We start from the raw sequence: 13492 nt of genomic DNA, 5'->3' as shown, positions 1-13492 counted from the left end.
TTGACATAGGAATAACAGAGTGTTGGGCATTCTAAGGCTTAAAAACCCAGCGCATACAGTGTTCATGTTTTTTTTTTTCTTCATCCAGACGGCTTCCCGCGCCCCCTCCCCCCCCGTGCGCCCCACAGTTTGGGAACCTCTCACGTAGGAGATAAGATTTTCGGCTTCTTCCATTCACTGCTGATACATTTAATGCAGCCACCGCTTATCCCAGATAGCATTTCTCTTCACTTTGTCTTCTTCAGTGAAGAAATCACCCTAAAAATATTCACCTTATGAAATAACATTTAAACTGGAGACTTTGATATTACTACTTTCTACTTGGGAGTCAAATGTGTTATGCATTGATGACTAAGTTGGTTGCTTTTACTTCATCTTCTTTGGAAAACCTTGATTACTTTGTACTCATATTTTCGAGCTTTGTACACGATAATGAATAGCAATCCAGATCTACAGCAAAAAAGAAAACTTCCAGCTCTTTAACAGAAAGCAAAACAAAATGAAACCAAACTAGTTTCTAAGCTTTGAGAGACAGATTCTCCCTTTACCTGTAGGAAGTAAGACATGAATGGTTCGTCCTTGTCCTCCTCATTATAGAGAAGTCCTCCAACCACAAATACCTGGTTCTGCTTTGTCACCAGGCTAGAGTGGTTTTTGGGAATCTCTGTAGATTCTGACACGACAAAACACTCGTTTCCCACCGGGTCATAGGCCACAGTGCCAGTGTTGTTGATCATAAGTACAAGGTCCATCTCAAACATCCCAAAGCGAGGGTTGTTGTTCAAGACTCCTGGCAGGTATGCCTCCTCGTCATCCTCCTTCTCCTCATCGCTCCCCTCTCCTCCCTTTGCACCATCGCTGCCAAGCCTCTTCGGCTTGGGGAGGCGACCTTGGTGGGCCTCTGTGACGAGATCCAGCTCCTTCTTGATTTCTTGGTTGAATCGGATGTACTGGTGACTCTCAACTTTTTCTTTGAAGTAGTCTATGGGAATAAGCCTGAATCGGACGCAGTGTAACAGCTCGGGGAGTTCCTTTAGCCGCATTGTCTCGTCGTGTTTGATCCACTCCATCAGGGATTCAAAAACCTGCTCCTCCCGTTCAACGTTTAGGGCGTCTGAAGAGAGGATGATGGCTAACTCACTGGGGCTGAGCTGGAAAAAGTCCTGGTCCCTCATAACAACCTGGTAACGTTCACAGATGAACTCCCTGGCACCAAGAGTGAGTCTTGGACAATCCAGAAGAAGCCCTAGTTTGAAGATGGCAAGGCAGTTTCCCAGCACCATCTTGTCCTGAAGGTAGGTCAGACAAACAGAGAAGATGGAGGGGATCTGGTACATGTTAGCAACCATAAAGATATCCTGCACATTCTGCTCTGTCAGATTAATGTCAGATGTGTATAGGTAGCGCAGGATCATCTCCATGACACTGGGGTCCACATCTTTAAGGACTATCTCCCTTTTCTTACTCTCCTCCAGCTCAGACAGGAACATGGCCTTGAAGAAGGGGCTGCTAGCCGCCAAAACCAGACGGTGGCAGGGGAACTCCTTGTCCTGGATTTTCAGGACACAGTCCACAAACTTGTCATTGTCCAAAAGATCACACAGTCCATCCTGGAGCAGGGTCTGTTGGTACATCCGAGGCTGCCGCATCGGGTCTATCGTCAATGCCGCCATTTTGTTGGTGGGGTTTTGTTCCTGCTATGACAAAGCGGGACTGCCGGTGCTCACTGGCCTGCTCCGACTGCTACAAATAGCCTCAAAGTGTGGGTAAGATTATGGCTTCAGCTGTCTTTGACTGTCACTGAGTGCGTAGATCCGTGGTATTTATAGACTGGGTCCCCACAAAGCAAAGATGGGGCACACTCGCAGAGACAGCGCACAGAGGAATGATGGCAGCGGTTAAATCCAGCAATCAACTCACCCGGCAGCTGTTCTGATCTTGATACTGTAACACACTTTCCTATTTTTAATGTATCACATTGTGGACATTCTGAATTACAAGCAGAGGAAGTGACATATACTTTGCTCTTAATATGTATTTACCACATCCATGACTCAAGTTAGTATTAAATTTTAAAAAAGTAGAATCTACTTAATAAAAGAAATCCTGTATTGCAGCTTCATCATGCGTAAATTATTAAATGTGTTAACATTAAAGCTTTAGAATGTGAAAAAAGAATAAAAGATATAATAATTTGCAAACGAATAATAATATTAATTCTGTTTCAGGACTTAATTGAATCTTTGCATGATTTTTTTAAGACTACCAGCAGTCAGGTCTCCCAAGAATACGGTGACACTACGTGGTCATTGCATCGGGACTCGAAAATTACTTATTTATCTGGTAGTGGTCAGTTACTGTCAGTCGTGGAAAAGTCAAATATTGCTAGAAAACACTGACATCTAGTGGTTAAAATGACACACTAAAAAAACTGACGTTGAAGGCGGATCAAAAGTTTTTTTTAGCACATTTTAAATATAGGAGAACATTGCCATGTTTTTTTTTTTTTTACATAATAAAATACCTGCTTTTTATTGAAGCAACCTGAAAATACCTGTAACTATTAGAACCATTGGAGACTTAAGAGAAAAATTGGAGAAAAGAAACTATTGTAAAAATGATGTTTATCAGAAATTTAATAATTTAACTTTTTCTATTACAAAAAAATCATTGTATTTGTAAATTTACATTTTCCTTTTGCGAAGCTGAACAATAAACAGGTAGTGTGTGTTAGGAAACAGTAATATATAATGTAACATGAAAAAACATAAATCTAATCAGTAGAAATGGTCTAAATTTAAATTCCATTTTTAAACTGTTTTCACTCAATTTGTAATATAAACATTTACTTACCTTACATGATTTAAATACAGGTTGTTTTAGATTCTGACTTTATCTTTAGACTCAACACACTAATATTTGTCAAATTATATGGAAGTCAACTGCAAAACATCAGCACAATCAACAAATAGCCCGACTAGTTAACAACACGGGCTAATCACTGTTGTATTCAACAACAATGATTCTGGATTCTCAACCCAGAATCATCCCCATGTTTCTCCATACATGTTTCATTTCTGAAAGCTGTGACCCGTCAATGCCGAATACAGTTGAATAATATGAATAAAACATTTTCACATATTTTATGGATGCACGTTTCTTTGGACGTTTGCATGTTTTTAATTGGCTGGACTGTATGTGAGAGCACTGCATGTATTTCAGGAAGATCCACGAAATATGCAGAGGAGAACTGAGCCTGAAATGGAGCTTAAAGTCTTCAGGTCCAGTATCAAAATCTGTCAAAAGCTGCTTGACATAGTTATATTGTCATTATTCATATGTAAGTGAAAAATAATGTGCTGCTGGATCGTGTCTTTAAAAATTTTAATGGCTAATATGCCCCAAAGCTCCTTTACATAGTGAATGGCAAATCTTCAAAGTATTCATTCAGACAAACAATAAGGCACTTTAGGTTCTTATAACAAATTTACCTTGGAACAGGATGAAATAAATCTTTATTTCAGGACAAACGGTTAAATAAACAGCCATTCGCATGAAAACACCGAATGACAAAACATCTTACAGTCTTTATAAAGTTTCCCTCGTTGCCTTCCACATTGAAGACAAGCTGCAGGTTTTGTTGACAGGCACTGAAAGACTGACCCAGACTCTTTGTTTGTTCTGTTGTCTAGCAGAGCAAAGTGTGCGCATGAAGTGTGTGAGATGGTTGGAGGAAAGATACACCAATATTTATCAGTAATTTCCTGTCAAAAAAAGAAAAAAAAACCCTGTGAAGTGGAAAAAGGCAATCATCTTCTGCACGTGGTTCAAAGACTTTGATACATTCAGCATCCTAGGACATCCAGTACATCTCAACTATTAAAAACAAAAGTCTGTCCTCTACTGTAACTAGTACAAATACATTACAATCATCTGAAAGCTTTGTGGAAGACCTTCACAGCACCCTTTGTTTCTGTTTCTTATTGCAAGTTTCTTTCAAGTTTCATTCCCTTTAGGGTTGTGACAGTAGGCTCTGAAGCATCTAAAGGAAAAAAAAAACATTTGAATAAAATAAAATATACCGCAGGTGATGAAAGGCAAGAATGTTCAAATCTGAGAATAATAAAACGGTAGTGTCCAAACAGAGCAAAGTAGCTGCTCTTTAAAAGAAAAAAAAACTTTACCTATCCTCTTATTAATTGTTTTCCTTGTAAGGCTTGCGATCTGCATAATAAACATTTGTTCAGATAAAATACAAATACAAAACATGTCATTCTTTTGTTTGTGCCAAAGTATGTTTACGATTATCTGTTGCAAGTGCACTTCAGGGTACTTTATGTCCAAAAATACTGACTCACTTTTGACAAGCAAAAGCTTCCGCCCTCGTGAACAATAAAGGTGCCAACCGGCTGTCACAGTCTAGTTCTGTTACAGTTGGCGAGGCTAACGATGAAACCTTGTCAGGGGCCTGCCATAGAGGTAAAAAAAAAAAGAAGAATAAAAATACAGTGGTTTTACGGTTGATTATTCAGCTTTCTCTTTGCCATCATCCACTGGCTTCACTGGGTCTGGATCCTCCAGCAGGGCCTGCTGGCGCTCCCTTTCCTTCACCAGCTGCACACCACAGTAGGTTACAAGTAGCACGGACAGGGTGGACAGAGGGAAACCTGAGGGATGAAAGTTTTAGAAAAACGTAAGAGGGATGAGTGAGAATTACACTAAAGTACAGTTTCACAGAACCGTAGCATCAAGGTAAAGCTAAAAACCAAGGCACTGCGCCTTTCTCTTTTTGACCAGAGATATTTAAGGCTTTTTGCACACCAGTGTGTTACCAGTGTGTTAGACCCACCTTTGAAAATAATTCTTCTGCCCACCAGTTTGGCAAACTCCAAACTGTTCAGGGAAAGAACATTGTAGAGGACAATAGCCCAGAAGTTGGCAGCGTTGAAGACACCCCTGATCCTACGAGACATGGCTTCGCCCATAGCTCCCTACGTACCGAAAACAAACACAAGTGACAGAAATGACTTCCTCAAATCTGACATGGTCAGATAAATAAAGAGCTACTGCATTTTGAAGCTGCACATATGTAAATTTTCTTGAAAATATGTCTATCTATTGAAACTGTCACCAGTATATGAGACAGAAAATATGTGCAAAATCAATCTCCTCCACTTTCTCCCTGAGCTACTATCTCACTCCTCCCAGTCAAAAACAACCAATCAGAGCCAAGAGCTGTTAATTAATCACATGTACCTGCTGCTAAAAGTGCTAATGGCAGAGAAATAACTTACCGTTACAGGAAAACTGTTTATCCACCATCATAGATGGCCATTCTAACTAACCTAGCATTCACAACAGGCTCTGCTGAGCGGGAGGGTGATTGACAGCACTAAGACCCGCCTTCTGGCTCTGATTGGTTGTTTCTAGTTAGCACTGGGAAAAGGCAGAGGACCTTGATTTCTTTACAGACCATCTGTCTTGTACCATACTGTCACGACATTATAACAGTTTCAACAAATATGTAAAAAAATATTTCTAATAAAAGTCACTCGTTGCACTTTCCAGAAGTTTTACTTATATTAATGGACAAAACTATGTTCAAACAATATATTTAATATATAAAAAGAGGGGGGTCGGGGGGGGGTTATCACTTCTCACCTCCATGATAGAAAAGGGTGGGATGGAGAAGAACTTTGCCACCCACAGCTCAAAGTTGAGGCCGAAGCAGTTGAAAAATGACCAGATGTAAACCAGCTCACACGGACCCAACCACAAGGTGGTGATGGCAAAAGTGCAGACTGTTGCAAGAAGTTCTTTAAAGATCTTGTCATGATTCTCACCAATATAGTCATAGACATACCTGCAAAATTTCAACTCAGGTTTTATACCGTCTCAAATGGAAATCATATTGTATTACCAAATAGTCAAGTGTGTGAAAGTTAAATTCCAAAACTCACTTGCACAACCAGTCGTTGATGCCTCTGTCAAAGTGCCTTTAAAAAAAAGAGAAAGAGTTTTGTTTTGTGCAACAGCTAAACAGTCACCTGATTTCTCAATAAGTAATTAAGGAGGAAGTGGCACGTACGTCTCAGCAAAGACGTAGAGCATGGTGATACACTTGGGAGGCTGAGGCGGGTCCAGGTGGTCCAGTGTAGCCACAGTGTTGATAACACCAAACATTACAGCTGCTTTTATCCAGTCATACACCAAGTTGGAATAAGCCAGTCCCGCTACAAACATACCAGATTGAACAATCTGTCAAAACATTGCGTTTCTGTAATATGCAGTTTTTAAGGTGTTGAACTCAACTTTTGCCAAAATAAAGTTTTCTCATGCCTTGAACATTTCACAAAGCGCCACATTACAACCTCAAACTTTAATATGTGGCTTTAACAAGCAAGTTTTAAAAATTGCATGTTTGTATCTATCTGTATTTACTCTGATACCTCTAAATAAAAACCAGTAGAACCAATTGGATTCATAAGTAATCTAAAACAGAATCCAGTTATATGTAACTCTAATCTAAGCTCACTAACAAACAGCTTCATGAAGACCAAAGCACCAGCAAACAGTTCAGGAAGAAAGTTAGGGAGAAGCTTAAAGCAGGCTTGGGATATAAAAACAACAATTTCCCAATCCTTGGACAGCCTGGAAAGCAATCCATCATCTGAAAAGGGAAAGAGTACGGCACATTTGAATGGGCCTGTGGTGAATATTCAGCATTGGCATTTGGTTAGTGGATAAGTGGATATGGCTATGTGTGTGTTTGACCCAAGGTATGAATGCTGGACTTCCTGGTGCAATCACTTTCAATGGAGGAGGAAGTTCAATCGGTCTGTGTCTCAGTCGGTGACTTAGGATCTTTCCAATGTGTCACTGCTGATCCAGAAGTAGCCTGAAGTTTGCTTGGCGCACGCATTGGATAGATAGATAAATACCTTGAAGTTTGTGTTTGTAACAGGATGAAATATAAGAGGCTCTGTAGAGCGCAGCCAAACCGTGATGCTATTACTGCTCTTGAAATGAGAACTAGATCAAGCAAGGATTTGTACAAAAGATTTGTGTGGTAGTAAACTTTCAGTTCCTCACCCAGACACCAGTCAGACAGCTTGTTGACCAACTTCATGTCGCTGGGTATAGTCAGGATGTACAAGTAGTGGAAGAAGACGTCCATCACCAGAATAACTCCCAGGTGTAACAAGGCCTTGGTGGTGATGTTCCACATCTCCCTCTCCTTGCGTGTTAGCTGAGTGTTGTTAGCCTGTGGAGCAGCAATGCAAACATGTAGACAATACTGTAAGAAAAACAATCAAAACAATTCTTTGATAGAAATTATAAATACCAACAGTTACATGATCATAAAACCTAAAACATTATATTGCCAAAGAAAATGCATTGAATTATCATAACTCAAGAAACATTAATTTAAAGTAATTTTTATTTAGGACCTGTAGAAAACACAGAAATGTATCTTTAAAATTCTTAGAAATTGTAAAATCCATAGAAAAATGCTGTAATGTATCATACAGTTCTGCCCGTTTTTTTTCTCTAATTAGTAATTTTCTGTAAGTTCTGAACTGTTAAAAGTGACGGTTGCCAAAATATTATACTGTAATATCCTCTATGGCCATATATAATTCTGGTAAACACAGCTGGCGGTAATTTACCATAAAGTACACACTTTTTTTTTCTTTCTTTTTACAGTGTATAATGCTAGAAACTGAAACAAATATCTAACCATTTGGACAAGTGTGATTGTGTCAATGACTGAATGTAGTGTGAAGTGCTTTGGAGTCCTCTGGACTTGATAAGTAAGAATACCTATAAAGACTGCAGTAGCTAAATACCTGCAATGGATCCACACATGGTGTATGAGCGACCTTACCTGGGCATGAAAACGGTCAAAAGTCATAATAGGTCCAAAGAAGAAGAACGGGAGGTAGAAGTTGTATTTCAGGAGGTCGGAGAAGGTGTAGTTGCCCTCCTTCCTGTCACAGTTCTCCAAGCCAAAGCTCATGCAGCGCATGATGCTGAAGCCACAGCCTCCATAGAACAGGATGTCTTGCAGGTCAAATGATCCGGTCACCAAGGCCTCCTACAGGGGGGAGTCAGCCATTCCTGAGCTTCAGGCACAGAAACTTTATATTGGGTGCAGAGATGTTAGTGTATTGTCTCGTTTTATTGGTATTTGATGAACATGTTGACAGAACACAATTGAAGTTCTGCACAAAAACTGGAAACCACCACTTATTTCCTCACATACTGCAAACAAGGTGCCAGACTTTGTTGTATTTTTCTTAAACAAGCCTTAGTAAAATCACCTCAGAAGAACCTAAATTACTGTTCTTAAAGGACAGCTGTTGTTGCTTGCTACACCACCATCAGTGTGTGAATGTGTGTGTGAATCACTGACTGTAGAGTGAAGCTTGTTGGGGTCCTATGGACAATACAAGTACAGGCCATTTACCATTTGAAGACCACTAAAAGTTTTACAAGCAAGTCCAGCTCCTTGGAAGCAAAGTATGTAGAAAAGAAGAGGTTGAAATCTTCCCCAGTTGCTATCTGCAAAGTAAATGTGTTTGGCATTATGTAAACAAATGGTATATTGATCCTTCTTCTGCAAAACTGTTATGGTCAGTCATCTGTGTTTGGGAAGCCAAAGAGGAAACTGCCCACTCACCTGCCAGGAGTTATACGGCTCCAGCTTGATGGAGGCCAGTGTGCTCAGACCTGCAGCAAAGCACATCCACTTCTTCTTGACCAGGGCGACGCTGTACAGTATGATGCAGTGGGACACAACCAGAGCCATGAAGGTCCAGCCCATGGTGACCAGAACGGCTAGCCCTCCGTACGCGGCAAAGACCAAGGGTCTGTGCTGCAGGGTGGGGGAAAACAAAAATCAGGCCAGCATTAAAGGGATGTTTGGCTTCAGAGCAATTTATCTTCACTCCTAATTAAATGCCACACTACACGTAGCGATGTTAGTAAAAAAATTTTTTTTAAAAACAGTTTCAAGGGGATTATGATAGAGGCGAGGAAAAGGAAATCTACTGTCCTACAAGCAATTAAAAAAAGACATGACAAGGCTTATAACATTCACGGGTTTATTAAAGTTACCTTACATCCATCAATACCAATCTTCATAGTAAGCATGTAACAAGACAAAAGATATCTTTAAAACATGATCATTTGTTTTAAGTATCTCAAACATAACAGTGGCAAGCAAAACCAGGCAAGCAAACATCTCAAGAGTGCAAGGTGCAGTTCACGCTCCTGCATCACCACAATAAAATATTGAATCTTAGGTTATATGTGCAGCACCTTTCAACAACGTTCATAAGTATGCAACCCTTTGGATGTCTTACACTTGTTTATTGCTTTTGCAAATAAATCACGCTCAACAATATTTGGCTCTTTCGAGAGAGGAAAAGTACAAAAGAATGACAAGTGATTGTATAAATATTCACTCCCTCAAAGCGTCTGACCTAACACTTGCTACGTACAGCAACACAAACCCAATCAAATCGTTCGCAAGACAGATCATATGCAACACAGACATTCTATACACTCCGCATACAAACAACAAAAGGCGTGCAGACAAACCAAAGTGCCGCCTTAACAGCATTGCCTCTGCTCTGCAACACACTCCCACACACCTTTGGAGCGAGCAGGGTAAATATCTTGGCAAAGATCACGTGACCGGTGAGCGCAAAAAGGATATGATTGCGGAATGTAGAGAACCACATCATCCACTCGAAGTCTGCAACATCCTGTGAGGCGAAGAAGAAGGAAAAAAATTTGCCTTGGTAGCTGCTGCAACACCCACTCATATCTGTGCTTGCTGTGAAAGGAGAACTCACCATTTTCCTGCCAAAATAATGCCATCCTGGCTTCACACTTTCCTTAAAGGCCTTTCTATTTACATTATCTGAATGAAGGGGCAGACAAGCAGAAACATGAGTCGAGTAATTTCGCAAAAATGATCCTGCCGGTACTCAGACGTCCTATGAGCGTTGGTCTGATTACTGGATTATCTTCAGTGTGAATTTAGTAATGTGAGAACCCATTCGGTCCATTAGATGATATCAAATGTTACATAACCCACTCGGTGCTGAGCTTTCTATTTTTGAGGTGGGAATCTATAATCGTGCAATAATCTTGTTGGAGGAGATAAGTCTTCTATGAGGCCTGAAAAAAATAAAAAAAAAGCAACATGTACATAAATAAAGCAAAATTAAAAAGAGAAAGAGCACTTGTAACATTTAGTTTCTGACTGGCTGGCCCTGGTGTAGCTTTTGCCCGATTACCCTAATGACTGTGAAAAAAAAAAAAAGACTGAATGATGTGAGGACAGGTCGAGGGGAAAAGCCTCTTACTTCTGGGAGCAGAGCCAGACTTTTATTGCCAGTATACAGAGCTGCTGCAGCATGCAGACATGGACCGTAGAGACGAGGCAGGCGGTAAAACGTGAAGCAAAAAAAAAAAGTAGGGGAAGATGACTGGCAGCGGGAAGGTGCCTGAACTCATCTGACAACACAGACGGTGACAAACAGTACCAGCCACCAGATTACACTCAGTCCATTCAGATCCGGGGGCGTAAGGGGACTTCTAGCATGCAAGAGCCGGATTATTTTCACATTAAACATTGAAAAATCCTCGGTTATCCCTGTTTATAAAAAAAGGGATGACCGTCTCTAAATTGTCATCACAGTAATAAGAGCATGCAGCAGCAGTTCCTTTGGGTAAAATGGCCTCATTTCAATCTATTGTGTGAACTTTGGTCTACTTTTGGATTAAATTGGGAAAAGTAATAGACGAAGACCCAGTTTTTGAAAACAATTTGATTTTAAAAGAAATCCCACTTTTCAGCTGAATTTATTTAAACAACATTTTTCACCAGAGATCAAGCTTGCTGGGCCACTTTCTTGAAAATTACCCACATGTATATACAGAGCCTTAAAAAAAAGGTATTTACATCCATTAAGCTGTTCCACATTCTGTCACCTTGCAACAAGAAACTTTAATGTAATTTACTGGAAATATTTTGAGAAAGAAGAACACAAGCTAGTACATAACTATGACATGGAGTGGAAGTGATATTATTTTTTACAAGTAATCTAAAAAAAAATGGGGCGTGCATCTGTATTCAGCTTTCTTTTGCTGATACCCTTTAAAAAAAATCAATTGTAACTAAATTATCTTAACATATTCCCTTGGTTATTAAACGATCCGTAGATGTGCCGACGTTAGGGTGTAACATCCTGAGCTTTGGAGATCTCTTGAATCACTGTTAGAGTATAGGCAAAACGGCAAAGAAACATAGCAGGACAAGGAGAGAAATAACCAGAGCAGCAGCCCAGAAAACCATGGTAACTCTGGAGGAGCTGCAAAGATCCATTTGTTGATAGGACAACTACCAGTCAAAAACAAACAAAAAAAACCCTAAAAAAAAATCTGGCAGAGTAGCAAGAAAAAAACGACAGCAGAAACAAAGCCACTGGTGCAACACTGGTAAAAATATTGTTAGTGAGTAATTGTGATGATTCCTGAAGTCATCACAATTATGAGTAGGAGCTTCTTAAAGAGACAGCGATCCAATTCAAAGGTGTTAAATTGCTAAGGGAAATTTATTTTAAGTCATGTTTGATATATGCAGCATTATTATAACAACAACTGAATGTGACATAGTTACTTAGTTGTGGTACAAAATGGTACCATGTGCATAGAAAATATATAATATCACCCCTTTATACATGAATGGCTATATTAGAATAGCTTAGATCAAAGCAAGTGATTTAATGGCCAAGTCAAAGTCCAGACTTAAGTCAAGCTCAGAATCTTGTGTCAATCTATCACACACACACACACACACACACACACACACACACACACACACAAAAAAATCCCAGTATAATCCCTTGAATTTGTTATAACTTGACAAAACACTGAACAGTCTAATTAGGGAGATGCCTTTATGGGTGTACAACAGCCCTCTAACATTCGTGTGTTTTTTTTTTTTGTGTGTGTGTGCGTGCGTGCGTGCGTGCGTGCGTGCGTGCGTGTGTGTGTGTGTGTGTGTGTGTGTGTGTGTTTGAGTGTTTTTCAATTCCCCCCAGAGGGGTTACGCACTCACCACTGGAGGCTTCAAATATCCAACTGCCAGCCCATATCAGAGCCCCTGCGAGCACAGCAGAGTAGAGATACAGCTCATATCTGGGGAGAGCAGCCTTGATCCCCATGGCGAATCTGTGCGCTGGAGGCCTAAAAGTGTTGAGAAGTAGTTACAATAACCCACTATGGTAACAGAAATTGAACCAAAACATATTATTTCTAAAGAGAGAACGTTCTCAAAGGATTTGGGAGAGGAACTGACTCCATTGACAACCAATGGAAGAGATATTAATTTATTTTTCAACCCACGGAAGCTGAATTGAAATACAAAAATACCAAGTGCCACTTTACTAATCACCCTTTACGATCGAGAGACTGTAGACTTAAATGGGACTGAAAGAGGTCTGGCTCCTTGGAATCAGCATCGTCAGCTGCGCAACCCTACCTCTCCTTCCTATTTTAGCTCTCAGTCGCTCTGCTGTGCAGCAGGGCAGCTGCAGTGCTATGTGATCTGAGCCCCGCTGCATGGGGACTCACTTCACAGAATAATTAGCTCTGACTGGAATAACCAAGAATGGCGCATCGGGAGTTAGAAAACTGAGGAAGGCTACTTTTTTTTTTTTCCCAGAGGAGGATAGCGCCACTTGTGCCCTGCCTGCGCGTTCATCAAGTTCATGAAGCGCACTCTACTCTAAAAGGAGTTGGGCTAAAAACTCCGACGTGCCCGTGCCAACATGTAACCATGGCTGTGCAGGACCCCAACAAAGTGCTCTGCATACAGATGAAGGGTTTTTCTTTCTTCCTTTCTTTCTTTTTGTTTGTTTTTGTTTTTGTTTCACTGCTCGACAAATAAAGACGCATGCACCAACAGACTGGGGTTATTTGGGATCTCAATTCAATTCCTTGTAACAAATAACAATAAATACAAATAATAATAATACTAATAATAATTCTTACCAACCTTGTGTCCGCTTTGCACAATCAGTGTTGCTTCACGACTCTCCAATAAAGAGAAGAAATGAGAAGCGAATGGCGGCCACTGCAGGTTCACTAATTCATCCGTCCCTGTGCGGGCTTGGCGCTCCCTGCGATCACCAGCCAAGGCCGGTCAGGATGTTGCGGGCTCAACCAGAGTAGGAGGAGGAGGAGGAGGAAGAAGAGGAGGAGGGAAAGAAGAAGGAGGAGGAGGGGGATATATTTATGCTTCACTATAGCACCGCAGTGAGGGGTGGTCCACAACGAGCCCATCAGCACCATAGAGCGAAACACTCTGTGGTGGGAGAAATGAACAGGGTGGTGTATTACATCCACTGCAGTAACAGCAGCTCTAATCAAAAACGAATCGCTAAGCAAAAGGTGATGAATTAGACGCGATTGG

The 13492-nt window shown here is 40.6% G+C and overlaps 2 protein-coding genes across 5 annotated transcripts in view; both read right to left on the bottom strand.

Annotated features, from left to right (window-relative positions):
• Window positions 1-2057, bottom strand: part of LOC103138383 (kelch-like protein 40a) — a 27896-nt gene extending 25839 nt beyond the window's left edge. Inside the window, exon 1 of the mRNA XM_007552553.2 lies at window positions 549-2057. Coding sequence (XP_007552615.1) covers window positions 549-1673 — 1125 coding nt within the window. The 5' untranslated portion in view covers window positions 1674-2057. The remainder of the gene's footprint in view (window positions 1-548) is intronic.
• A 1441-nt stretch (window positions 2058-3498) lies between these two features.
• On the bottom strand, window positions 3499-13298 carry hhatla (hedgehog acyltransferase like, a). Of its 4 annotated transcripts, none has more exons than XM_007552551.2 (13): window positions 13072-13298; window positions 12137-12264; window positions 9864-9931; window positions 9660-9773; window positions 9121-9141; window positions 8684-8878; window positions 7889-8098; window positions 7093-7264; window positions 6089-6233; window positions 5961-5996; window positions 5662-5863; window positions 4850-4991; window positions 3499-4667 (listed from the first exon to the last, which is right to left on the bottom strand). In XM_007552551.2, the coding sequence occupies exons 2-13, from the start codon at window positions 12240-12242 to the stop codon at window positions 4525-4527; spliced, it is 1554 nt and encodes a 517-aa protein (XP_007552613.1). In that variant the 5' UTR covers window positions 12243-12264; window positions 13072-13298; the 3' UTR covers window positions 3499-4524. The 4 variants fall into 4 exon arrangements, with proteins under 4 accessions (XP_007552613.1, XP_007552610.1, XP_016527262.1 ...); XM_007552548.2 differs by having other exon boundaries at window positions 13076-13297; XM_016671776.1 differs by having other exon boundaries at window positions 9130-9141; window positions 13076-13297.
• Between the last annotated feature and the right edge of the window lie 194 nt (window positions 13299-13492).

Source organism: Poecilia formosa, unplaced genomic scaffold (genome assembly GCF_000485575.1).
Source record: "Poecilia formosa unplaced genomic scaffold, Poecilia_formosa-5.1.2 Scaffold49, whole genome shotgun sequence".
Classification (NCBI taxonomy): domain Eukaryota; kingdom Metazoa; phylum Chordata; class Actinopteri; order Cyprinodontiformes; family Poeciliidae; genus Poecilia; species Poecilia formosa.
The sequence above is the reverse complement of the archived record's forward strand: the minus strand, read 5'-3'. Positions and strand labels throughout refer to the sequence as shown.